Below are 25,254 nucleotides of genomic sequence, written 5' to 3'. Positions count from 1 at the left end.
ATCCATCTATCTGTCCATCCACCATCTTTCCTTCCTCCTTCCTGCCCAGCTCCCCTCCCTCCTTTCCTTTTCATTGAGTCAGTCTTCCTCCCTCTCCTCTCTTCTCTTCCTTTAGAGCATTTCTCACAATATTTTAGAGCTATCTTAGCCTGTCTCTCCCACTGGACTGCAATCCTATGCAAGAGAGGCTCTTTGGTTCTAGGTCCCTCTGGAGAAGAAGATTCTGTCCTTATCACCCTCACCAACTTCCTCAAGTTTGCTGACAGCAAAAGAGAGTTGGAGCATGGAAGAGAGAAACTCCACTTGATAAGCAAGCACTGATGCCACCGAAAAGAAAAGAAAAGGAGTGAGTGCAATGGCACCGTGTTAAAAGTAGCAATTAGCTGCTGGGGCGGGGCTGGCCACTCAGGGGAGATGAAACCACCAGGGGAAAGCTGGGCATATCCCAGTGGAACCATCTCTCCCTAATTAAGCACTTTTATAATTCCAGGTTTCTTAAGCATGTTATTTCTGACGACCACCAAATGGAATGTGCGGTTCCTCCAGGGTGTCAGAAAACAAGGAAGCAATGGGAGTGGAGCTGCCCGCGTCCCTGTCACCCGCCAAGGGGAACCATAGCAATTGTTATGAGCCTGGCTGGGGCACGGGAGTGTCAGGGCTTGGATTCCGATAGAGGGGGCGGCACCAGGCAGATTCTATTCTGACTTCCTCTCTGCCAGGATGAGGGGAGGGGGACAAAAGGCCTGGGAAACAATGGGCGGGCCAAGGGAGGGAGATGGGGATGCTAAGAAGAAACAAGCGGGGGTGGGGAGGTGGGGGGTGGGAAACTTTCTGAGCATAATCCCCTCATAGGGGAGAGCCAAGCTCCCGGGTGGGGAGGGAGGAAGGACTGACAGAATAGAATACTTGTTAGCCGCCTTCAAGGATGAAGAAGATAGAGAGGAAAGGACTTTTGTTCTCAGTCCAGATGGGCATCACTGATTCAGTTTTCTGAGCTTCAGGTTCTTCATCTACACACACACACACACACACACACACACACACACACACACACACACACACACACACACACACGTGCTGGCAAACCCAAGGAAAGAAGAAGAGGAAGAAGGAAGAAGAGGAGAGGAAGGAGAAGAGCAGGAGAAGATAGTAATGGAGGTGCTAGTCAAAGTATCTTGTATGATTTCATTGAATCCTCAGAAGGAGCCTGGAGATAAAAGTTATGATTACCCTCTCCATGTTACAGAAGAATACACTGAGGCACAAAGAACTTTCTTGCTCAAGGTCACACAGCTGGTAGATAGCAGGGGGATTTGCATCCAGCATACATCATACTTTCTCTTCCCTCCCTTCCTTTCTTCCTTCATTTACATGCTATTGGAGTTTGCTGTGTTGGTGCTCTACCTTTCGATTTAGGTCTCCAGCCCAATTTTTTGCTGTTTTGTCTGTTGTGGGGCTTGAACTCAGGGGCTGGGCGCTGTCCCTGAGCTCTTTTTTGCTCAAGGCTAGCACTCTACCACTTTGAGCCACAGTACCATTTCTGGTTTTCTGGTGATTCCTTGGAGATGAGTCTCCCACTGATTTTTCTGCCAGCTGGCTTTGAACCTTGATCCTCAGATCCCAACCTCCAGAATAGCTAGGATTACAGGTGGTGTGAGCCACCAGGGCCCATCCGTGGTTATTTTTTGGAGATAGGTCTCACAAACTTGTTCCAGGACTGGCATAGCCCTTTCAGCTTTAGGTTATTTTTCAGATAGGGTCTTAAGCTTTTTGCCAAGGTGATCCTTGGGTCATAATTCTCCTACTGAATCCTGCATAGCTTGAAGGACAGGCATGCCCCCTCCTAGTTTGTTGGTTGAGATGGGATGTTTTTTGCCTGGGCTGGCCCCAAATGGAGACCCGCTTCCCAGTTTCTATCTGTAAGTTGGACTAAAGGCATGAGCTGCTGTGCAGAGCCTCTTTATAATCTCCAGATATGTAACAGAGATGCTGAATCTAAAACACTTGAAAAATAATTTTGGGGGTGATAATACTGGGATTTTGAACTTAGGACCTCAAGAACAAGTGCTCTACCATTTGAATCACAACCCCAGCCTTTTTTTTTTTTGCTTTGTTTTTCAGATAGTGTCCCATACTTTTGTCAGGACTGGCCTCAGACTATGCTCCTTCTCTGTGCCTCTCAGTAGCTGAAATTACAAGTGTGTGCTACCATGCCTGGCCTAGGTTTGAGCTCTGATTCAACTTCTTACCTCCTTTAGGGCAAGTTCACTTCATGTGCTATAGCTTTTTTTTTTGCCATGGGCAAAATGACAATGGGAGTTGAAGTTCCCAGGGCTGTCCCTGGGTGGGGGGGGGGGGGAATGAATGAGCTAATGCCTGCAGAGCCTGGAGTTCAGCACCTGGCACATGGTAAGGGCTCTGTAAGCACCAGCTGTGGCACTGTGAGCAGTCTGGCAAGTATAAAATATCCTCCTGACGAATTGAATTAAGCTGCTTGGAGGGGATGGCAGAGACCCAAGGAGGCAGAGAGGAAGACAAGTGATGCTTATGTCATTGTGGATGATATAAAAATCAGGTTCAAAATGTGGCCTTTGGAATCAGAGGTAGCTGTGCCTTCTTTGTGCTCTGTGGCCCTGGGCAAAACGTTCTCCCTCTCTGGACCCCAGTGTTCCATTCTGGGGGCTGACCCACACAAGTGGGCCATCCGCATCCACACACTCTACACACAACCACTGGTGTCAAAGGACAGAGGCTGGTTTGAAGCTGCTCATGTGAAGAAGTAAATGGCTCTGGGTTGCAAAACTAGGAAGACAAGGGGTCCAGGAGATAGAACAGCATAAAGATCTCGGTTTCGCCTCTTCAACACCTCCCACTTCCCCCTGTTTCTGATCCTCCCTCTGGGTAAGTTCCACTGCCTCAGCCAAGGAGAGCTGCTTCTCTGCGGACAGAGGATGCTGGTGATGAGCAGAAGAATGGCTTAGCAGGCTGTGGTAGGCACCAACTTGTTTTCCTGGGAAGGTGGCCTGCAGGGCCTAGGGGGCCACGGCTGACAGTGCCCTTGGGACAAAAAAGCCCCAGCATCTACCTCTGGGGGTGCTGAGCCCTGAGCCAGGAGCCAGAAACTTAGAGCAGCTAGAGAATAAGGAGGCACTATGGGAGGAATCAGACATGAGAAGGCTGGAGAGGACTACTAGGTAGTGGGGTGGGGGGTGGGGGAAAGGGAGGGAGAGACAACAAAGGGAAAGGATTGGGCCTGAGAGAAAAGGACCCTAGGAATGGCAGACCAGGGGAGAAGGAAGGAAAGGAGATGAAGGGAGGAAAGAGAAGAGAGCAAATTAGAGGTTCTTTTTCCTCCCTCTCTCCCTCCCTTTTTTCATCTTGAAGGGTCTTGTCATGTGTCCCAGACTGGCTTTGAACTTTTCATCCTCTTGCTTTAGCCTCCCAAGTGCTGGGATTACAAGTGTACACCACCACACAGGATGAAAGCAATTTTTCTTTTTCTTTTGCCAGTTCTGGGGCTTGAACTCAGGGTCTGAGCATTGTCCTTGGGCTTTCTCAAGGCTGGAGCTTTATCACTTGAGCCACAGCACCACTTCCAGCTTTTTCTAAGTATGTGGCACTGAGGAATCAAACCCAGGTCCTCATGCATACTAGGGCAAGCAATTTAGCACTAGGCCAAACTCCCAGTCCTGAAAGCAACTTTCTTAAGCACATACTATGGGCCAGGAGTTACACATTCAGTGTTCCTCTGTATAGGGGAGGAAGTGATTATAACCAATTCATACTTCTCAGGTGAGAGCTAGGTGCGGGGGAAGGAGGGACAGAATGAGAGAGACTTAGCCAATGAGGGGTCTGTAAATGAGAAGAGATGAAACTAACAGAAAGAAAGGGTAAGGGCTGGCTGTCTGGTGACATTTCTGTTAGACACCATGCTGTCCCCAACTCTGACCACCTAAGGAGATGAACACTTATTACTAGCACTATTCATAGGCCAAAAAAAAAAAAGAGAGAGAAAGAGAGAGAGAGAGAGAGAGAGAGAGAGAGAGAGAGAGAGAGAGAGAGAGAGAGAGAGAGAGAGAGAGATTCAGAGAGGCAAAGTTGTGAGATGATGGAGAGCCAGGATTGAAATCCTATCTGATTTCTCAACTGGTGCTTGCAGCCACTGTGAAAAACAGAGAAAAAGAGACCCTGGGTGACACAGGTGAGATGCAGGGCAAGAGAAAGAAAAGATAGTAAGTATGGGGCATGACAAAGGGAGAACTGAAAAGGGGTGATAAAAAAAATCATGGTACCTTTTTGTGGGGATTCTGCAAAAAAGGGCTGGGAGTTTGGCCTAGAGATGGAGTGCTTGCCTAGCATGCATTAAGATTGGGGTTCGAATACTTGGTACCACATACATAGATAAAAGTCAGAAATGGTGCTGTGGCTCAAGTAGTAGATCTCTGGCTTTGTGAAAGCCCAAGGACAGTGCCCAGGCCCTGAGTTCAAGGCCCAGGACTGGCAAAAAAAAAAAAAAAAGTAACAGAAGGCATAGGTAGGGGTGGAAGAAAAAGGAATCTTGTGGGAAATGTTTCTCATGTTTATGCCCACCATAGTAGTAGTCTATTCCCTGTGGATTTTTTGTGTGTGTGTGGATCAGTTGTGTGGCTTGAATTTGGAGCCTGGGTGCTGTCCTGAGCTCTCTTGCTCAAGGCGAGAGCTCTACCACATTCAGCCATAGTGCCACTTGCCACTTCTAGTTTTCTAGTGGTTAATTGGAGATGAGTCTCATGGACTTTCCTTCTGGGCTGGTTTTGAACCTCAAACCTCTCAGATTTCTGTCTCCAGAGTACCTAGGATTACAGGGAGAACCACCATTGTCCACAATTTGTGGCTTTTTCTTCCTTCCTTCCTTCCTTCCTTTTCTTCCATTCTTTCTTTCTTATTCTTTCATAGGTGGCCAAATCAAAACTGAAACGCTAAACAGGGAATTTCAAACTCTTAGAAAAATGACAACCAAAATGGCTCATTAACTGTTTTATAGAAGGCATGTCCTGTTTGCTTGTTTACTGGGACCACTAGAAAATTAAAGCATGTCCACAGGGCTTGTATTAAATTAAAGTGCTGTTGGTCCCTTAATCTGGGAGGATGCATACATACGCCGGAACCACAACATTTTATAGTAATATCTATTCCAATACAAATTTTTTTTTTTTGCCAATCCTGGGCTTGAGTTCAGGGCCTGAGCACTGTCTGTGGACTTTACTCAAGGCTAGTGTTCTACCCTGAGCCACCGCACCACTTCTGGCTTTTTCTATGTATGTGGTACTGAGGAATCGAACCCTGGTCTTCGTGCATGCTAGGCAAGCACTCTACCACTAGGCCAAACTCTGGCCCTCCAATACCAAATTTTTAAAAGGAAGAGAAAGAGCCAGCCTGGCTGGAGGAGCCAAGATTGAGGTCATTGCCTGGATGGGTGAGGCTGGCTAGACTGGCCGGGGCCTGGAGGGGTCAGAGCAGCCCGGCTGGATGGATGGGGCCTGGAGGAATCAGTGCAGCCCAGCTGGATGGGTCTGAGCAGTTGGGCTGGATGGACAGGGCCCCGGCTGCCTGGACTGGCCAGGGCCTGGAGGGGTCTGAGCAGCCTGGCTGGCTGGACTGGCTGGGGCCTGGAGGGGTCAGAGCAGCCAGGATGGATGGATGGGGCCCTGGCTGCTGGGCTGGCCAGGGCCTGGAGGGGTCTGAGCAGCTCGGCTGGCTGGACTGGCCAGGGCCTGGAGGGGTCTGAGCAGCCCGGCTGGATGGACTGGCCGGGGCCTGGAGGGGTCGGAGCAGCCCAGCTGGCTGGATGGCCGGGGCCTGGAGGGGTCTGAGAGGCCCGGCTGGCTGGACTGGCCGGGGCCTGGAGGGGTCTGAGCAGCCCGGCTGGCTGGATGGCCGGGGCCTGGAGGGGTCTGAGCGGCCGGGCTGGTTGGCCGGGGCCTGGAGGGGTCTGAGCGGCCCGGCTGGCTGGACTGGCCGGGGCCTGGAGGGGTCTGAGCGGCCGGGCTGGATACTGGCTGAGAGGGCAGCGGGGAGGCGGGACCGGCGCGGGTTGCCAGGCAACAGGCGCTGAGGATGACGTCACCAGCTGGCGGCGGCCATGAATCCCTCTCTGGGCGGCGCGGGAGGGCCGGGCCGGGTTGCCTGCCTCCTCCTTCTCTTCTTCCCGCCTCCCTCCTCCCCCGGGCCCGGATGAGATCACCGTGGCGGGCGGCCGGCTGTCCCCACGCTCCCAAACAAATCGACTCCTCGGCGAGCGCCGGTATGTCATGATCTCATGGCCCCGCGGGACGGCGCCGGCCGATGAGGTCATAGCCCCGCGCCGCGCCGCGCCGCTGCGCGCGCCGCCGAGCCGGGCCATCCCGCCCGCGCCCCGGGTCAAAGGCGAGCGTGTGCCCCCCCTCCTGCCCCCCAAAACAAGGCCAGCGGGGAGCTGTCACGCCGGTCGCCCGGACTGCGGGCCGCGGGCGAAGAAGCGGGTTCGGAACCGGGTCTCACCGAGGAGGGGGCCGGGGTGGGAGCCCCACCCCGGGAGGGCACCCCACGCTTCTCACCCCTTCGTTGGGGATCCCATGGGGTAAAGCCACCAGCCGGGTGTGACGGAGGCCACCTTACAGGCAGAGAGGTGCAGGAACCGAGGCCTCCCCGAGCAGACACAGCCTTTCTAGTACTCCAGCCCACCTTCTCCTTCCTCTCCCCCTCCCGTAGGCCAGCCATCGACAGCAGAGGGGCTCCGGGGAGGTTCCAGCACCAGGTGCTGCCAGGGAAAACGAGGATGCTCAGGAACGACACTGACTGCGGGGCTGGAGTTATCACCAAGCCCCATAATGCAGAGGACAAACGCATCGGTACAGGTTTCAGTCCACCAACGTCCACACGGGAAGGCTTGGTAGCAGGTGCAGCACACAAGGGAGCCCCTCCGGCGCCTGCCCCATAGCCTAGCCATTGTGTTTATTACAGTGCAGACAAGCTTGTCAGTTGCTTAGGCAGCCATCCTTGCTTGGGAAACAGAAGAGGAGAGAGCAGGAGGAAGTTAAGTATGGAGGGAGAAGCTTAACTGGACCTAGGACTGCTCTGCTCTTGACACAGCAGAGGGGGACATGAAAACTACAGAAAAGACACAGGAACAGGGCAAGGGATGGAACCTGTCGTATGTGTGTGTGTGCAGGTGATTTGAAGGCATTAGTACTTCTTTCTTTTTAAAGCTAGGTGCCTGGGTAATTAAACATATCAATGCCTTACACCAGTTGTTTATCTGTGAAAGCTACAGGCTGGAAATATGCTCCCCCACTTCCTAAGCTGGCTGTAAGGACACCAGGAGGCATGGGCAAATGATGACCTCCATCTGTAGGTAAGGGAAACAGAGGCTCGGTTTTAGAGAAGTTCATAGTGCTGGCTAATGTGGTAGGGGTGGGATCTGAACTCACAGCCTCATGATAACTGGATCTGCAGTTATCACTTCCTCAGCCAGTGTGTGACAAGTGTGTCACTGTTGTTCCCTCACTTTCCTATAGAAGTCCTTCCTCTGTTCTTCTATATTTCATACTAGCATGAGGAGATGGCCATGAAACAGGTCAGCAGATATGACTGGCGCCTGGTCTGTGCTCCCCACCCCTACCCCCAGGGATGAGCGTGCACCTCTGGCTCTGTGGCTAAGCTGAGGCCCTGCAGGAACTACTGGGCAGTGTGTGGCCTTTTCATTGGCCACAGCTCCCCAGATCTGAGAGTCTCAGCCCCATGGCCAGGAGGAACAGCCCACGTGCCCCAGCAACTGTGCACCAGGAGCTTCCTTACCCCAGGGCCTTGTTCCCCAGGACCCAGAGGAAGCATAATTAGAAGATGTTGATGATGGAGCCCGTGTGGCCTGGGGCCCTGTTAGCTGTGGAAAGTGGGCCTCTTCCCTCTGTCCCTGTCCCAGGTGGGCAGATGTACCTACATGTCCCCATGCCAGCTACGAGCTTAGGAACACATGCTCAAAGCTGGATCTCTTTTTTTTTTTTGCCAGTCCTGGGCTTGAGCTCAGGGCCTGAGCACTGTCCTTGGACTTTCTCAAGGCTAGAGCTCTACCACTTGAGCCTCAGTACCACTTTCGGCTTTTTTCTATGTATGTGGTACCAAGGAATCGAACCTGGGTCTTCATGCATGCTAGGCAAGCACTTTAACCACTAGGCCAAACTCCTGGCCCCTCAGAGCTGGATCTTAAAGCAAGAGGACTCAGGGGGTGAGGTTCCAGGGCAGGAGACAAGAGCAGAGGTAATGTGGTGTTCTAAAGCCCATGGCTTTGACCTAGACACCTGTAGCTCGCATGTGGGCCCGTTGTGGATCTGTCATTTTGCTGGAAAGGTGGTCTTGCCCCAGTGACATCACCCCTTGGCCTCGGTTTCCTCTGTATGGTGGAGGATACAGGAACCTGTATCCTAACCACCCATCGTACTCATGTCCTGATCCTTAGGACCTGTGAATGTATGCAGGCACACAGGCTACATTACACAGAGAAACAGCGGTGTGCATGTGCAGACATAGGCATAGGGTCTTGAGATGGGAGGAATTGCTCAATTATACACAGTGGGTAGTATCCTCACAGAGGTCTTGTGGGAGGGAGGCAGGAGGCTAGAGAGAAAGAGATGAGGTGAGAACAGGAACTTAGATGCATTTGAAGATGGAGGAAGGGCCCATTAGCCAAGGAACACAGGCTACCTATAGGAACTGGAGATGCAAACTAGTTCTCTCCAACAGCCTCAGGAAGGCGCCGCTCCACTGATGTGGGACTTGTGAACTCCAAAACTATAAGAAGAAACATCAGTGTTGTTTGAAAGCATGTCATTTGTTACAGAAGCCACTAGGAACCAACACTCAGAAGAAATAGTTTCCAGTGACAGGCTAGTGTTGTGAATGGCTTGAACACAACCACTGCAGAAGGCCAGAAGTGCTGCCAAGGGTGAGAATGGCCTGTGCTATGTTGCTCCCCTACCATGAAGTGTATGGCACAATTTTCAAAGCCTAGTGAAAAATGAAGGCATTTGGCCCCTTGTTTAAAATGAAGATTTCAAGAAGGCACCAGCAGAGCATTAAACCAATGCACAAGTCCACAAAGCTCAAGAAAAGAGCAGCAGAACTGGATACCGTTTGTCTCCAAATACAACAGACCCTGTATGATCTAGAGCCTCCAGGACTTTTGCACTGCTTCTCTATTTGCAACATACATGTTTTGAGTGGCTACTATGTATCTGGTCCCATGCTAGGATACAATGAAGTAGATGAAAGTAGTCTGTGTTCTACCTGTGTCTAAAGGTTAGTGAGGGAGACAAATCATAACACAATCACAACACGGTCACAACAGGGAGTGAGTGATGCATTCAAAACAGAAGTAGCCTGGAGGCCACAGGAACACATGATATAATCCAGTCCCACCTGGGGCCAGGTCTGGGCCCAGGCTTCTCTAAATGGAAAGCTGAGGGCTATACGGTGACCCAAGGCCAGCCAGATGGGGCTGGGGTAGGAAGATGGTTTTTCAGGCAGAGAAAAAAGCTAGTGCAGGGGCTGGGAGTTTAGCCTAGTAGTAGAGTGCTTGCCTAGCATGCACAAAAACCCGGATTCAATTCCTCAGTACCACATACATAGAAAAAAGCTGGAAGTGGTGCTGTGGTTCAAGTGGTAGAGGTTAAGCCTTGAGAAAAGTCCAAGAACAGTGCTCAGGTCCTGAGTTCAAGGCCCACGACTGGCAAAAAACAAAAACAAAAACAAAACTAATGCAAAGGCCCTGAGGTCAAAGAATGAAGATATGGTCTAGGGTAAAGAAGTTTGAAGCATGTGGCAAGGGACAGATGCGAGGTCTGGTTGGAAAGAAGGGGACAGGCAGGCATTCAAAAGCTGCATAGATTGCCAGGCATCAGTGGCTGGTGTCTGTAATCCTTACTCTTTGGAAATCTGAGGACAGGAGGATCATGGTTCAAGGCCAATCAGGCAGAAATGTTCAAAATACCATAGCAGGGCACAGTGGTACACATTTGTCATCCTAAACTAAGTGGGAGGTGAGACTAGAGGATCAAGGGCAGAAAGTCTCCATTGCAGGGCGGAGAGCATTCTGGGTGAGCCTCAGGGACCTGTGGCCATCAGATCCAGTCTACAAATCCCTAAGGTATCTCACCTGCTCTATACTCCGAGATGTGTTGAACAATGTATGTGACAATGTAGAGAATATGGGGCTCTTTTTTTCTTTTTTTCAGATGAGGGATACGTAACTGCTAAAGTCTACCTGTCAATATTCCCAAACCTGAAAAACTGAAATGTGGAAGAGCTCGGGTCCCAGGAACTTTAGGCAACAGATACACAGCCAGTATGACTGGCCACACAGAGACACAACACGGTGGAGCGCCATGCCTGACCTCAGTCAGCTTGGTGACGGCAGGATTACACCCAGGCTGTCCAAAGCCCCAGGCAGGGCTGGTCACAGGGCAAGGCCTCTGGTGTGGCCGTACTGGCCCCGCCCTAACTGTGAGGGGATACGAGGCCTGCTTCCCTTCCAGATAGACTGGCTACACATACTCTGTGAGGACTGCAATGGACTCTGGCCCACTTCAGCAACAGGGATTTTGGAAGATTTTAGAAGATCCTCAGGCTTCACAGAAGCACTGCACCACCCAGCGCCTCTTGGCTTTCCAGAGCACATGGATATGGGGTCTGGTTTCAAGGAAGCTCAGGAGTAGCAGGGATGGGCTCTGGGTGCCAGTCACTCCCCACGCCCAACGCTGAGCTGGCTGTACCCAGCAATGTGCTCCTGCAGGCCTGGTTCAGGGTGGGTCCTGCTTGATCAGGTGCCTGGGATGGCCAGCAAGGAAGGTAACAACAGCACCTAGAGCAGTTGGGGTTGTCTTGCTCCTAGGTATCCAGCAGTTCTCAAGGAGGGGGCCAGGGGGAAAGAAGGCCACCCTAGGCTGGGTGACCACAGCCAGGGCCAAGCCAGGCCCACTCTCCTCATAGTGACCACTGGAGCTGGTAAAAGGTGTCATCTTTCAACCTGGAAATCCATTTCCAAACGCCCTGAGATGGGATACTGGGGGGTGGGGTATGAGGGGCAGGAGAAAGAGAAGAAATATGAATAGCTGCTGGCTTCCTAATTTCCCCCAGAGGAGGCCTGGCTGCCCCTCCCCCACGCTGAGTAGTTGCCATTAAAAACAAACAGTATCATTTGGTTCAATATAAAATGAATTAAAGGAAATTAAACTGCGGGGGCCATGTGGTAGGCCTTGTCTTCCATTGTCTGGGGTTGCTTTTCATCTTCCCTGGCCAGGAACAACAGCTTGGGGGTGGGAGGGCGCAGGCAGGACTAGATAAATAAAGCAACCAAGCAGGTCACCCCACCACCAGCAGGGAGGCTGGGGGAACTCCCAGGTGCTGCTGGGCCCTGTCCCTGCTGTGTCCCTTGGTGGCAGAATGTAGCCTTTGACAGTCTCCTAGGAAACAGAGTAAAGGAAAAAAATACAACAAAGCAAAACAACAACAAAAACGGATGGGCAGGCCATGGAAACAGAACAGAGGCTGCTGCTAGCAGAGGGAGGAGGCTGCAGGTCTGAGGGGGCCAGGATGAGCATTGAGGTGCTTTTCTGACTACTCCCCCATTATATAGAGCTGTGGTGGCTGGCAGGGGCCAGGTGGAGATATGTAGTAGGCTGCAGAGGTGAGTGGACTCAGAGCCTGTAATCCAAGCTGCTCAGAAGGCTGAGATCTGAGAATCGAGGTCCCTGAGAACCTGCCTGATCCAGAGACTGGAGAGAGATGCCCACTGCCCGTGTCAGGTGAGCAAAAAGCCAACAAGCAAGGAGTGAGATGCTGGGCACTATGGGGCAGTGCGTGGAGGGAGAGCACATCCATCCTGAACCTTCTTGTTTATAATGTACACCTTGGAGACAAGGGCGTTCAAAGGGATGCTAGAAGTGGAAAACAAGATGTGGACAAAAGGGCAGCTCGCAATCAGTCTGAAGGAGTGAGAAAGAATTGCCTGGAAGCCCAAGAAAGCTGGCAACATTCAATCATAAATCCCAGCAATTCCATGTCTAGATGTCTATGCTGGAGGAACATTGGTGTACTGGTACACTGTTCCTACTGGTAGAAGGAGAAAAACAGAAGGTAGGTTACACTTCACAGGCCTGGGCATTGGATGAATAAACCTTGGTATCATAAGGTGCTTAACAGGAGCAAACTGAGAAGTGGAGCTAGCTGTATTAATAAAGATTAGTGTGTGCGTTCCAGTCTTACCCAGAGAGCTCTTAGCAGGGCTGGGTGCCACCTTACTATTACTCCTGGCTCACTGGGTTTGGGGTAGGGGCTGAGTGGTATATTTCTAACAGTTTGCCAGCAGAGGTCGCCAGACCAGAGACTAAGTTGGGGCATGGTGGACGCACACAAACCTCAAAACTATAGTTGTGTAATAAAATGCTGTACATACAGTAGCGCTCATTTGCTACACACAAAACAATTCCCTATCTTTATTACAGACATGCATATGTGCTACAAAATACCTCTAGGCTGGGAAGGAAAGAACATCCCTTGCCTTTAGGGTGGGAGAGAAGAATCTCTAAATCCCACTTAAAGTTCCCCCTGGCCCTCAGGGAGACCAGTTTCCCAGAATCCCTTGCAACTAGGCAGGGCCTCCTGATCCAATCTTAGCCAATGAGGAACAAGCATACACTCTTGTAGTATTGCCCCAAACTTTCCAAGCAAGTGTGAATAAAGTTTTTTTTTTTTTTTTTTCTGGCACACAGTAACAGGTGCTCTCATGCTGAAACAAGCCTCCAACCATGCTTTGCATTGGTTAGTTTTGAGATAGCATCTTACTGACTAGGTATGCACATGGACAGGAATCTTCCTATTGTTTTGCTTCCCATGGCAACTGGGATGACAGACACATACCACTGCACCCAGCATTTTCCACTGACATGAAACCCTCATTCTCAGACTCCCATGCAGCTAGGATTATAGGCATATACCACTGTGCCCAGCTATGGGTTGAGAAGGGGTTTTGTAAACTTTTCTTTCTGTGCTGGCCTCAAACCACAACACTCCCCATCCCAGCCTCCTGAGTAGCTGGGATTACAGATGTGAGTCACCAGCTGCCAGCTCTTATTCTGTTTCTCATCAACCCATTGAGGTGGGTTTGAACTCTGCCATCTACACACATGATAGTCCTTAAGGAACAGCTCAGTGTCCTCTGTATGGCCAGCCCCTCACTGGGTCACTGTAAGGATTTTTAAAGCAGTTGGGTGATATGAGTAAACAAGACTTGCAAAACGCCTGCTAAGCTTCTGGGACACTACCCAGGGCCCCTGGGGACAGCAAGTGCAAAGGTCCTAAGAAGGAAGGAGTTGATGTGTTAGGATCACTGCAGGCTCACCAAGGGAGAGAGCATGGGTGAGGAGATGGGAGAGGGAGTATAGGAGACAGACCAAGCAACCCCAGGATGCAGGAATTGCATCTGAATTTATAAAGGCAGTTCAGGAGGCTGGGCCAGGGTGACAGCTGGGGTTGAGGTTGAAGCCCAGTGGCTGCCATCTTTAGCCTATCCTGGGTGTCCAGTGAGCTCTGGCTCTTTCAGGTGACCTAGGCCCTGGGGTTCCCACTTATGCCAGGATGCAGGCAGGAAGGATACTGAGGAAAGGAAGGAAGTGAAGAGATTCTCAGCACCTCTAGGTAAGATGGCTCACTTAGCCTCACCCGTCAAAACCATCAAGTAGACCAAATACCAAAGCCCTTCTAATATCAAGATTAGAATATTAAAAACCAGCCCACCCACTCAGTGGGGGGCGTGCGGGCCCAGCAAGGAACATCTGTGCTGAGAGCCATTAAGAGCCCCTGACAGATGTGTCCCCCCCCCAGTCCTTCCCCAGCGGCAGATGAAAACCCATTCCTTTCTCTCTCCCAGACAAGGATGGATGAGGACTCTGAGGAGCACTCAGACAGGCGAGGCACGGCTGTGGACCTTTCCCCAGCCTGTAATTTATCTTGGGGTGTGGGGGGGACTATTCACGTCCCCTTTTTTTCTGGCTGGATTACGTGCTGACCTGGCACATTAATCTCTCCGAATAAGATAATAATCAAAAAGGAGGTGCTGGACAGTTGCCAGAGAGACATTAATAACTGTCACCCACACTTCGGAGGTGTTGGGAAGGGGTGTCAGGGCCCACCTCTACCTTCTGCCCACCCTCTCCTCATCCTCAGCACTGCCATTTAAAGACGGAAGATAAGGTAGCTGCAGCCTGAACTTGGGGATTTTATATAGATGACATGGTGGGGGGGGCTTGCGTCCTAAATCACCTCTGAGTAGCATTTCCTAAACCCATCTGGGACTCATCTCAGAAAGAGAATGGTCTTGGCACTTAGAAAAGGAGTCTGATTCAGGAGTCTGACTTCCTGGATTCAAATCCTGGCATGACTACTTGATAGCTGGGTGACCTGGAGTTACTTCCTAACCTCTCAGTGCCTGGGATTCTCCTTCTGAGACTGTAAAATGTTTCTCGGCCTCTTTGGAAAGCAGTTTGGCCATTCCTCCAAGAGCTAAACAGAATTGCCATAAGGACTATCCTCAGAGAGATACCTGAAGACAAAATGGTACAGCAAACTGGGCACAATCGCTTGCACCTGCAATCACAGCTACTCAGGAGGCTGAGGTCTGAAGATCAAGATTCCAAGCCAGCCCGGACAGACAAATTCGAGAGACTTTTATCTCCAATTAACCAGCAAGAAGGTCAGAAATGGAGGTATGGCTCAGTAGTAGAGTGCTAGCCTTGAGCAACACCCCCACCTCCTCACACACACACAAAAGAAAGAGTGTATGAGGCCCTGAGTCCACACACACACACGTTACAGCTACAAGGTGCAAATACCCCAAATAGCTACACAATGGTGGTTAACCCATAGAATGGACCACAAGTCACCCCAAGAAGGAATGGCCGGCCCATCCATGCTCTAGGATGGATAAACTTGAAGCCATTCATGCTGAGTGAAGGAAGCCAGACATGGGTTCCATAGGACAGGATGCCATAGAGACCAAGGGCTGGTGGGTGGGGCCTGTGGGGTGGAGTAGGGGGGTAGGTGAGGTGGGTGGAACTGGCAGGGGTCCCCCCCACTTGTCCCATTTCCTTTGAGGGGATGAAATGTCTGGGAACTCTGTAGAGGTGATGGCTGTCTAGGACTGTCAATGTATGAAATGCCACGGAACAATGTCTTAAGATGATTAATGGTTCACTGTATATTATATGACTTTTACCTCAATTAAAAAGAAAAAGATAAGTGCTCCTGCTTTATAAGGCTGATGCAGAAGGAAATGAGCTAGTGGGGAGCCCGGCCCATACCATGCAAGGCATTCCTGGCAGCCCTTAAAAAGTACTGGACGCTCTGCAATCTGTGCCCCTGACTTAATTCCAGCTTTTCTCTGCGTTGAGAGGTCAGCAGCATCCAGACCCCAGTGACAGGTAAGATTAAAGGGGTCACACATTCCATGGGGCACAGTCTGCTCAGTTCACCAAGGCGTCCCCACCCTTCATTACACCTGGCCAATGGGTGGCGTTTGGCAAGTGTTTTCTTGCACACAGGACCTGGCTCCTGGCAGTTGCTGAGAAGTATCTGGCTGTGTTTATTACTAGTAGTGTGGCCCACCAGATCTGGGTGTCCTACATCTACGTGCTGTTTTCCCGCACATGTCTGTTTTGATGATTTGTTTTTGTTATTTTTTTTCCAGTCCTGGGGCTTGAACTCAGGGATTGGGGGCTGTCCCTGAGCCTCTTTGTGCTCAAGGCTAGCACTCTACCACTTGAGCCACAGCACCACTTCCAGCTTTTTCTGAGTAGTTTATTGGAGATAAATGTTTCATGGGGACTTTTCTGCCTGGGCTGGCTTTGAACTGTGATCCTCACATCTCAGCCTCGTGAGTGGCTAGATTACAGGTGTGTGCCACCGGCCCTGACTACAAATCTGTTTTTATGCTACACTTGTTTGTACATTGGCACAGAAGAGGCTTCACCTGAGCTGAGAATGGAATCTTTCTGTAAGAAAAGCGGTGAGAGTCTGTCGGATAGACCTTCCACCCGTCATCCATCTATCCATCCACCACCCATGTACCCATCCATCCTTTTTCCATTCATCTATCCATCATCCATCCATCCATCCATCCATTCACCATCCATGTACCCATCCATCCATCTTCCATTCATCTCTCCATCGTCCATCCGTCCATCCATCCATCCATCCATCCATCCTTCCATCCATCTTCCATCCACCATCCACTCACCCACCCATCCATCTATCTACTCCCACCCATCTCCAGTCCTTCTTTCTGTCCTTCCCTCTCTATTTATTCATCCAAATACCCACCTACTTCTGGCTCTTCCTGCCTTCTACTTTGATGGACCCCTTAGGATGACCCAAGGCGTGAGTGGATGTAAGAAGGTGGAGTGGCTGGGTGCCAGTAGATCAAGCTTATAATTCTATCCACTCAGGGAGACTGAGATCTAAGGATCGAGGTTCAAAGCCAGCCAGGAAGCTAGGGAAAGAAAGTATGTAAGATCCTTATTTCCAATTAACCACCAACAAATGCTGTGAATAGAGCTGTGACTCAAATGGTAGAGTGCCAGCCTTGAGGGAAAAAGCTAAGGACAGTTTTTAGGCCTTGAGTCCAAGCTCCAGGATTAAATACAGACACATAGATGCACAGACAAATGAAGCTAGGCTGGAGTGGCCTGGAATGGGGGGCGGGGTTAGCAGATCCGGATGGAAAGCTGCTGAGATGGGAACTGCTCATGCTAACTCCCCACATGAAGATGTGGCACAGTCTGTGAGTAAAGTGTTTGGTGCAGCCCTGACCTGGAGTGACTTAAGTTTCTGCTGTGCAGAAACATGGCCCCACCAGGCGATGCTAACGCCAGGACCTGAGAACATACCCCATGCCAGGCAAAGAGGGCTTTATCAGTGTAAGTGGAGGACCTTTGGATGGGGAGAAGACTCTAGAGCATCCAGAAGACCCATTGTCAGAGAGCCAGCGTCAGAGAAGGAGGCACAAAGACAGAAGCGGGGGCAGAGCGCAGAGGGCAAAGGACACGGCCTGCTGCTGTCACCTCTGTGGAGGGAGGACAGATCACAGCCTGGCAGCACCCCAACTTGAATTCAGTGAAACCCTAGTATGACTTTCCACCTCTAGAATTATAAGAAAATCAATTTCTCTTGCTTTAAACCACTGAGGTTTGTCATCATTCGTCATGGCAACCACAGGAGTCAAATCCAGCAGAGGAATCAATAACTAGTCTCCCTCCGCATTCTCTTCCCATTGGTTGCACTCAACGGGAGGCCCACTGTTAAAATTCTCACACAGGCCAGCTTTCTGTGCCAAGAGCATGGGAAAGAAGATGGGCAGAGGGATGGGCAAGGTGGGGTCCTCTAGCTGTGAGGCTATTGCCCCCCATTTGATAGACGGGGCAGCCAAGGCTCGAATAGGCTAGATCGCTCATCCATGGCTGCCCAGCCGGTCAGCGCTGTGTAGGCAGTATCAAAGTGTGTACAGGCCAAGCATCCCTAATCCAAAGACCCAAACTCCCAAATGCTCTGACAGGAAGACATGGAGGGGGGAGGGGGAGGAGGGGAGAGTCCACAGCGGACCTCAAGTGACTGGGTACAATAAGAAAGTAGGTGCACTAGAATCTCTATTTTGAATCACCTTCAAGCCATGAGTATGAGGTGCATACCAAACATGAATGACTTCTGTATTTAGACTTGGGCTGTAGCCTTATACTATGTCTCATTATGTACATATAAATATTCCAGACTCAGAGACACTCCTGGCTCATGCATTTTGGATCTGGGATACTCAACTTGTTTTATGAGTCACCCACAGAGGATGCTGTCTGGTTCCTAGCAGTTTAATATTCTGAAAGAACAAATGGTTATTCCCATCTGTTGACATATGAGGAAACTTAAGGCTCAGAGAGTTTTTGTCTGTCCATTTACAACCAGAGGGGACTATAGCTGGGATTGGAATCTGGGTAAAGCTGTTTTTAGTCTTTTGGCCTTGCCCTTGAGCCCCAGAGTGGTGGTTTCATCTACGCAAACCTCAACAGTTTAAGATATTTGAGCAGGCACTAGTGGCTCATGCCTGTGATCCTAGCTTCTCAGGAGACTGAGGTCTGAGGATCCTAGTTGAAAGCTAGCCTGGGCAGGGAAGGCAGTGAGACTCTTATTTCCAATGAATCACCAAAAAACTGGAAGTAGAGCTGTGGCTCAAAGCGGTAGAATGCTATCCTTGAAGAAGAATGCTTGGGGACAATGTCTAGGCCCTGTGTTCAAGCCCTAGGACCACTACCACCAACAACGAAAGAAGATTTTGCTAAGGCAGATCAGATCAAAGCACATAGGGAAGGGAGAAACCCTTTCAGGGATGACTCTAGCTAATAGGTGTGGCCAGCTGTCACTCAAGACGGATGGTCACTTCCAACCTGCTCTTTTGCCAAGCAAATCCTGGGACAAATGCTGAGCTTTCTGAACTTGAAAGACATCTGTGTTTTTGTTTGTTTTAGTTTTTCATGCAATGGAATGTAGGGGTCTTCACAAACCCATCAGTCAATCCCCTTCGCTTCAGGCTCCCTTCAGATGACCCAACAGAGGCACTGGTGATCATTATTCCAATGACAACGCCCCAAGATCTCTTTATCCCAATGCATTTCCTTACTGTACAAACCATCTCTGCTGCCATTTCTCCTCCTGTGACCATGGCAGACAGCACTAGTCCATCACAGAGTCCTCTCCTTATGGGCTTCAATACTCTTTTACAACATGAGTTCCTAGAAACCACTGAAAGTCAAAAGCTATGAAGGCCACCCTTCCCTGTGAGAAACAGGCCACAGGACATGCCACCTACTTTTCTCCTCGCTCAGGTGACACTGAGATAAAAACTGCTTCCTGGGAAGCTTTTGATCATAGTAACTTAGGAACCATACCTAGAGGGTGGAGGTGTGAGCAGAGGTGGTAAAGACAAAGAGCCAAGAAAGGGATAAAAGAGGTGACCTGTGCTGGCAGCTGGGGTTCTGCTCTTGCTCATTCTTGCCTCCTCTAGAAGACACTCAGAATTCTCCCCCCTTCCAACCTCTGCACCCCTGCACCATCAATGTGCTGCATCTTGTCCTACCTTGGACTTGACAGCCAGGATGATCTTGGGCAGAGCCACCACAAGGCATTTGAGGGCAATGGTGAGATACTTGAGCACAAAGTCTGCAATCCCCACGATCCACAGCAGGTCAAAGAAATCCAGGGTTTCCAGGTTGGGCTTCAGAAAGATGAGGCTGGGGAGGAGGGGAGCCAAATGGCTCACTTAGACCAGGGCCTACAGGTAAGGAGTTATTTCCATAGGGCCCTCTGCTAGATGGGGGGACCTCTTCCTTCCACAGTGAGAAGGCAGGCCTTCATGAAACCGGAGATGGAGCAGAGGATGATGCTACCGGAATCTCCACCCTACTCTGCAGGTAGGGAAATGGAGGCATGGAAACACAAGGCAATGTGTTTCCTGCAAGTCCTGCAAGTATGAAGGGATGAGGTGGTGGGGAGGGGAGGGGGAGGGTTGCAAATGGAGGCTTCCAGTGTGCATTGTGTGCTGTCTATCAATCCCTGCAGAGAGGCCAGTTTGACTCAGCCCTGGTTTGATGGGGGCACTGAGGTCTGAGCCTGGGAATACGATCATACCCAGAAAATGGCATGAGTGGGAAATTCATGGGACTTGCTGAGAAGCTCCACCTCTTATGCCCTCCACCACGACCTCGATGTCTGGACCATGCGACTAATGCAGGGTATGAGGTGCATAGAGGCTGTGGGCCAGCTCCCAAGATTGCTTTTATGGGGCAGCTGCAGAAAGCATCAGAACTACTGTCTCCCTGGGTCTATTGTCAAAACAGGCGAACGTGATCTGAAAGTCTGCCTTGAGGTCCCTTCCCTTCTCTTCCCTTCCCTTCCTTCTTTCCTTCCTTCTTCGCTTCATCCTTTCAAAAGCTTCAAAATCTAAAACACTCTGTAGTTCAATGCTTTTTGGATAAGGGATTGTCAGCTGCAGATTCTTGGGGCCCAGCATTAATGATACCTACTGTTCAATTTTCTTCAGGGTGGCAATTTACATGCATGCTTAAATAGGTGGCTTGCACTAAATTTCTCCTGGAGATGGCTGTCACAGGCATGCGGGAGTAGCAGGAGGGTAGAATGGGAAGGTTATATCATGACACTGCTGGTGCCTGGTCCTTGATAGATACCGTGGGTACCCCAAGTTGAACAAGCACCCCCTTCTGTCACTGCTCACCTGTTGTACAGCTGTTGGGAGCTGAACGTGTAGAGCACATACAGAGTGTTTCCTGCCAGAAAGGCCACGATCCACAAGATGACCAGCACAGACCTCTTCTCCTGGAGACAGAGCAAGAGAAAGGGGAGGTGCTGAGATGCTTAAGGCATGTATGCTGGAACATTCTAGAATGTTCTGGAAACTTGACTGTCTCAGAGTTTTAGAGGAAGCAAGGCTGAGGGTGAGGAGAAGGGCACTGGTATCTTCTCATTCCTCTGGGGTCTAAGGAGTAATAGGGGTGTCACAAAGGAAGTGAAAGAATAAAGAATCCTTTCTTTCCCTTCCCCCTGCTCCCGGTATGGAGAACCATCTAGAAAGGCTAGAGAATTTGTGGTTTGGAGCTAAATGGCTTGGCTTTAAATCCTTGGGAGCTGTTGAGATTCCCACAAGCTGGTAAATGTTTGCACTTCCCTTCCCCCATCTGTAAAATGGGTATACTGTAGTATCTCTCTTTTTTTTCTTGCCAGTCCTGGGCTTGAGCTCAGGGCCTGAGCACTGTCCTTGGACTTTCTCAAGGCTAGAGCTCTACCACTTGAGCCTCAGCACCACTTCCGACTTTTATCTATGTATGTGGTACCGAGGAATCAAACCCGGGTCTTCATGCATGCTAGGCAAGCACTTTAACCACTAGGCCAAACTCCCGGCCCCATACTGTAGTATCTCTGTATGGACATAATGGACATATAATGCTTAGAAGAGCACCTCACACATGTCAGTTTCTACCTATGAGCAGTCACTTCCTGTCTCCTCTGCTCTGCTGCATTTTTTTTGGTAGTTCATTGGAGATAGGAGTCTCACGGACTTTCCTTCCCCAGTTGGCTTTAAAGCAGGATCCTCAGCTCTCAGCCTCCTAAGTAGCTAGGAGCACAGGCGCTGGGATACCTGGGTAGGATTAGAGTCCGATGTAGCCACATGGCTGGAAACGCCCTGGGTGGGACAGCTCCAATCCCATCAAATCTGGAAACTTCAACTTGCTGCTGGCTGGAAACGCCCTGGGTGGGACAGTTCCAATCCCATCAAATCTGGAAACCTCAATTTGCTCTGTCCAGCAGCTTCCCAAAAAGCCATCCTGGGAGATGGCCCAGGCAGGTGCACCCATGGTGTGTTCCCACCCGGAGGCAGGGGGAGATTGGTAGACACCTCTGCAGCCCATTCTCCACAGCTCGGCCGCTGCTGGACAGGGCTGGCTGCGTTGCAGGAACAGGATGAGGTCATCTTCCCCAGGAAAACTTCCCTGAGGTTTTGGGAAGCGCTCCAGATCCTGCCTCAGATAAAGCCTGGCACTGCTGCCAGCAAGTTTCCAGACACTGGACAAAACCAATGCTTGTCCACTGCCTATTATTCCAGGAGGTCAAGGACTGCAGGAATCATCTCCAACCAACAACTCTGACCAGGGCACTTCATCCATGCAGCACCCCTTCACCCCAATAAATAATAGGTCCCATTTTAATTCTCCACAAAGCCAAACCAAAGGTGGGACTGACTGAAAGAATGAGGTTGGGGGGGGTGGTGCATACCTCTAATCCCAGCTAGGTGTGGGAGTGGAGACTGGAGGGTCACAGTTCCAGGCCAATCCAGGAAAAAGAAAGCTCCTATCTAGGTCCTTTCCAGAAAGGTCCTCCCAGCTGGGTGCTGGTATCTCATGCCTATAATTCTAGCTAGTCAGGAAGCTGAGATCTAAGGATCAGAGTTCAAAGCCAGCCTGGATAGGAAAGTCCCGTGAAACTCTTTTTTTTTTTTTTTTTTTGCCAGTCCTGGGCTTGAGCTCAGGGCCTGAGCACTGTCCTTGGACTTTCTCAAGGCTAGAGCTCTACCACTTGAGCCTCAGCACCACTTCCGGCTTTTTTCTATGGATGTGGTACCGAGGAATCGAACCCGGGTCTTCATGCATGCTAGGCAAGCACTTTAACCACTCGGCCAAACTCCCGGCCCCTCCTGTGAGACTCTTATCTCCAATAAACAACTCAGAAAAAGCCAGCAATGAAGCTGTAGCTCAAGTGGCAGAGCACTAGCCTTAAGCAAAAGAAGCTCAGGGACAGTATCCAGCCTCTGAGTTCATGCTCCATGACTGAAAAAAAATAAAAAAAGAAAAGAAAAAAGACAAGGAAGCCAGTCCCTGGAGGTCCCAGAGGGATGGAGGCCTGCAGATTCCCTTCAGACTGGACTGAATAAGCTGTGGAGTGTGGCTGTGACTCACCTTCAGCGAGACCTGCTCCCGGAGCATGGAGTTGGCATAGGCGAAGGTGCTGGCCATCCCGATGCATACTGCAATGCCTGCAGGAAAGGAGGACCCCCCAGACCCATCAGATACCCTCGAGTGCCCTCGGAGTGGGCAGGCTAATTGTGGGGGGAAGGAGGGAAGCATCCCATCTCTTAGGGGTCCGAGAGCCATGTGAACCATCACGAAGAACTTAGGGACAGGATTTAGGGCCTGTGGAGAGATATTTCACATCAGGTTGAGAGCATGCGCTGTACTATCTGGAAGACCAGGGATTGAGTCCTGGCTCTGCTACCTCCACAGTGTGAGCTTGGACAAGCCACTGGCCCTGTCTGAGCCTCTTCCCTCTTTTGTGTGTGGGTGGAATCCTAAGAGCACTTATCTCAAATGCACAGTGGAAAATCATCTCTAGCATTTAGGATGGTACCTTCCCACGGTCAATCAGAATCTGTGGTACATTACTGGTAATAAAAGCCAACCTTGGAAGAGATCAGAAATCATATGGAATTAAAAATGGTTAAGTTGGAAAAAGCAACTCTGTTAATGGGGAGATGATCCAGAAAGATTTAAAAAAAAAAAAATGAAAAGGAATTTGGTTTCGTAGCTCATTCAACTGCCAGTTTGCTAAGGTACAATCTAGGAATTCTCCCTGTGTAATGGTTTTCAAGTCTCTATGTCTTTGTCTTTGTGTCTGTCTTTCTCTGGGGTTGAACTCAGGGGCTGGTACTTGCCAGGCAGGCACTCAATCACTTTACAGACTTTTTTGTGTAAGTCCGCTTTTCAGACAGGGTCTTGTATTTAGAGCTCAGGTTGACAACCTCTGTCCTCCTGCCTCCATCTCTTGAGCTAGGGTGACAGGTATGTACTAGCATGCCCAGCCAAATCCTTCTGTGCCTTCACATGAAGTACTTAGAGCTGGTCTGCTTTTCCATGGTCTGTGTGACTACAGAAAGTGGAGGTACTCCAGGGATATTTCCACATCTATTCCAGAAAAGTCAATCACTTCTCTGCAAACATTTAAGAACTAGTGACCCCATGGTCCTTTTTCCTGCTTTTGTCTTTGGTTTAAAAAACAAACAAATGGAAAAAAAAAAAAAGCTGAGTGCTCTGAAGGCTGAGATCTGAGGATCTCAGTTTAAAGCCCACCCAGATAGGAAAGTCCATGAGATTCTTATCTCCAATGAACCACCAGAAAGCTGGAAATGGAGCTGTGGCTCAAGTAGCCACAGTAAAAATAGGCTCATGGACAGCGACCAGGCCCTGAGTTCAAGCCCTAGGACTGACTGACAAAAAAAAAATCAGTATAATTAAACTAGCAGTGCACACTTGAACTGGCACTTTTTAGACACTGACCTAGATGTATATGAGCTCAAGTTTAACATCGCTGTGTTCTGTGACAAATGACAGGTGGGGTGGTAACTGCACAGAATCTGCAGATACTTGACCTTCAATCATCTCTAGGTAACTTTGAGTGCTCAGTTATGCAAATGTTACTACACTGTGGAGAGAGCACTGGAAGAAAACAAGACTCAGTGCATCAGTGCAGTGTTAGAACGTGATGCCGTATTTTTCCAAACTGTATTTTCCCTCGGTGGCGAGTTTGATTTACAAATGCAGAAATGTGCAAGTGTGTGTGTAGGGGAGCTGACTTGTGTGTTGTCTGAGCCCCCATTTTACAGGTGCTGGCTGAGGCGCGGGGGTGGGGGTGGGGCAGGGGTGTGACAGCCTGCCACCAGCACCCTTCAGCTAGGAAGGACAGAGGTGGGGTCCTGGCCCAGCAGCCAGAGTTCCAAGTCATGTCAGCCAAGCTGACCAGAAAGTTTCCTCCACTTCCCAGAGCCTGGAAGGTCAAGGACCAGAGAAGCAGAGTCACTTACCCAAAGTCACATAGCTCCTTGTGCAGAGATCCAAAAATCAGGGAATTACTTAGGATTCCACAGCCTTGGACATTTTACAGCTGATCTCCGGGGTCCTATTGGAGGAGACCCCTCTCCCCCAGCCAAGTCCCCCCCTTCCCCAATGTCCCAGAGACTCACCAAGCTTATGCTGGAAGCACAGCTTGGCCAGCAGGATGAGGATAAAGGGAAGGCCCTTCTGCAGCCAGCACACCACGGCCTTCAGCTCAGACAGCGCTGGGGCAGGCGTGCCCGGCTGCTCATCTGTGCCCTCGTCGCCGTGCCCCCGGGAGTCCCCCACATGCTGCAGCAGGGAAGTGCGGTGCCCATGGTGGAAGTGGTGGTGGGGCTGGCGGTGGTGGTAGGGGCCACCCTCGCCTGCCCGGCTGCCCCCGTCCTCCCGGTCCCGAGGTGCAGGCATAGGGATAAACACGTCCCCACCACCAGCTGCAGAGCCCAGCACCAGGCCAGCAGGGAAGGGACCCGTGGGGAGGCCACCACCGGCCAGGCCAGAGAAGAGAGCAGGCGGGGAGGCTGGCTCTGCCTTCAGGCTCTCGAACACACCACCCTCATCCACGCTGGCCTCCGGGCTGATGGGCTGGCTGCGGCCTCTGTGAGGGTGACAAGGTGGCAGGGTTGGGATCAGCAGTGGGGAGGCGAATATCCAGGGCCAGGAGCTAGCAGGGGGCTCTGGCACCAGACGGGACAGGGTGATCAGAAAGGACAAATGGACACCCGTGCACCTGGCATGGGAGGGCCTC

At 50.7% G+C, this 25,254-nt stretch overlaps 1 protein-coding gene across 2 annotated transcripts in view; it reads right to left on the bottom strand.

The window, feature by feature from the left end:
- Rnft2 (ring finger protein, transmembrane 2) overlaps positions 1 to 25,254 on the bottom strand; it is a 37,976-nt gene that overhangs the window by 6,939 nt on the left and 5,783 nt on the right. For both annotated transcript variants that reach the window (XM_090320169.1, XM_090320170.1), the window contains exons 4-7: positions 24,635 to 25,104; positions 22,578 to 22,654; positions 20,342 to 20,442; positions 19,187 to 19,340 (exon numbers count right to left, since the gene is read on the bottom strand). In XM_090320169.1, the coding sequence (XP_090176295.1) occupies positions 19,187 to 19,340; positions 20,342 to 20,442; positions 22,578 to 22,654; positions 24,635 to 25,104 (802 nt within the window). The remainder of the gene's footprint in view (positions 1 to 19,186; positions 19,341 to 20,341; positions 20,443 to 22,577; positions 22,655 to 24,634; positions 25,105 to 25,254) is intronic.

Source organism: Megascapheus bottae, chromosome 28 (assembly GCF_031878675.1).
Source record: "Megascapheus bottae isolate mThoBot1 chromosome 28, mThoBot2.hap1, whole genome shotgun sequence".
Classification (NCBI taxonomy): domain Eukaryota; kingdom Metazoa; phylum Chordata; class Mammalia; order Rodentia; family Geomyidae; genus Megascapheus; species Megascapheus bottae.
The sequence above is the reverse complement of the archived record's forward strand: the minus strand, read 5'-3'. Positions and strand labels throughout refer to the sequence as shown.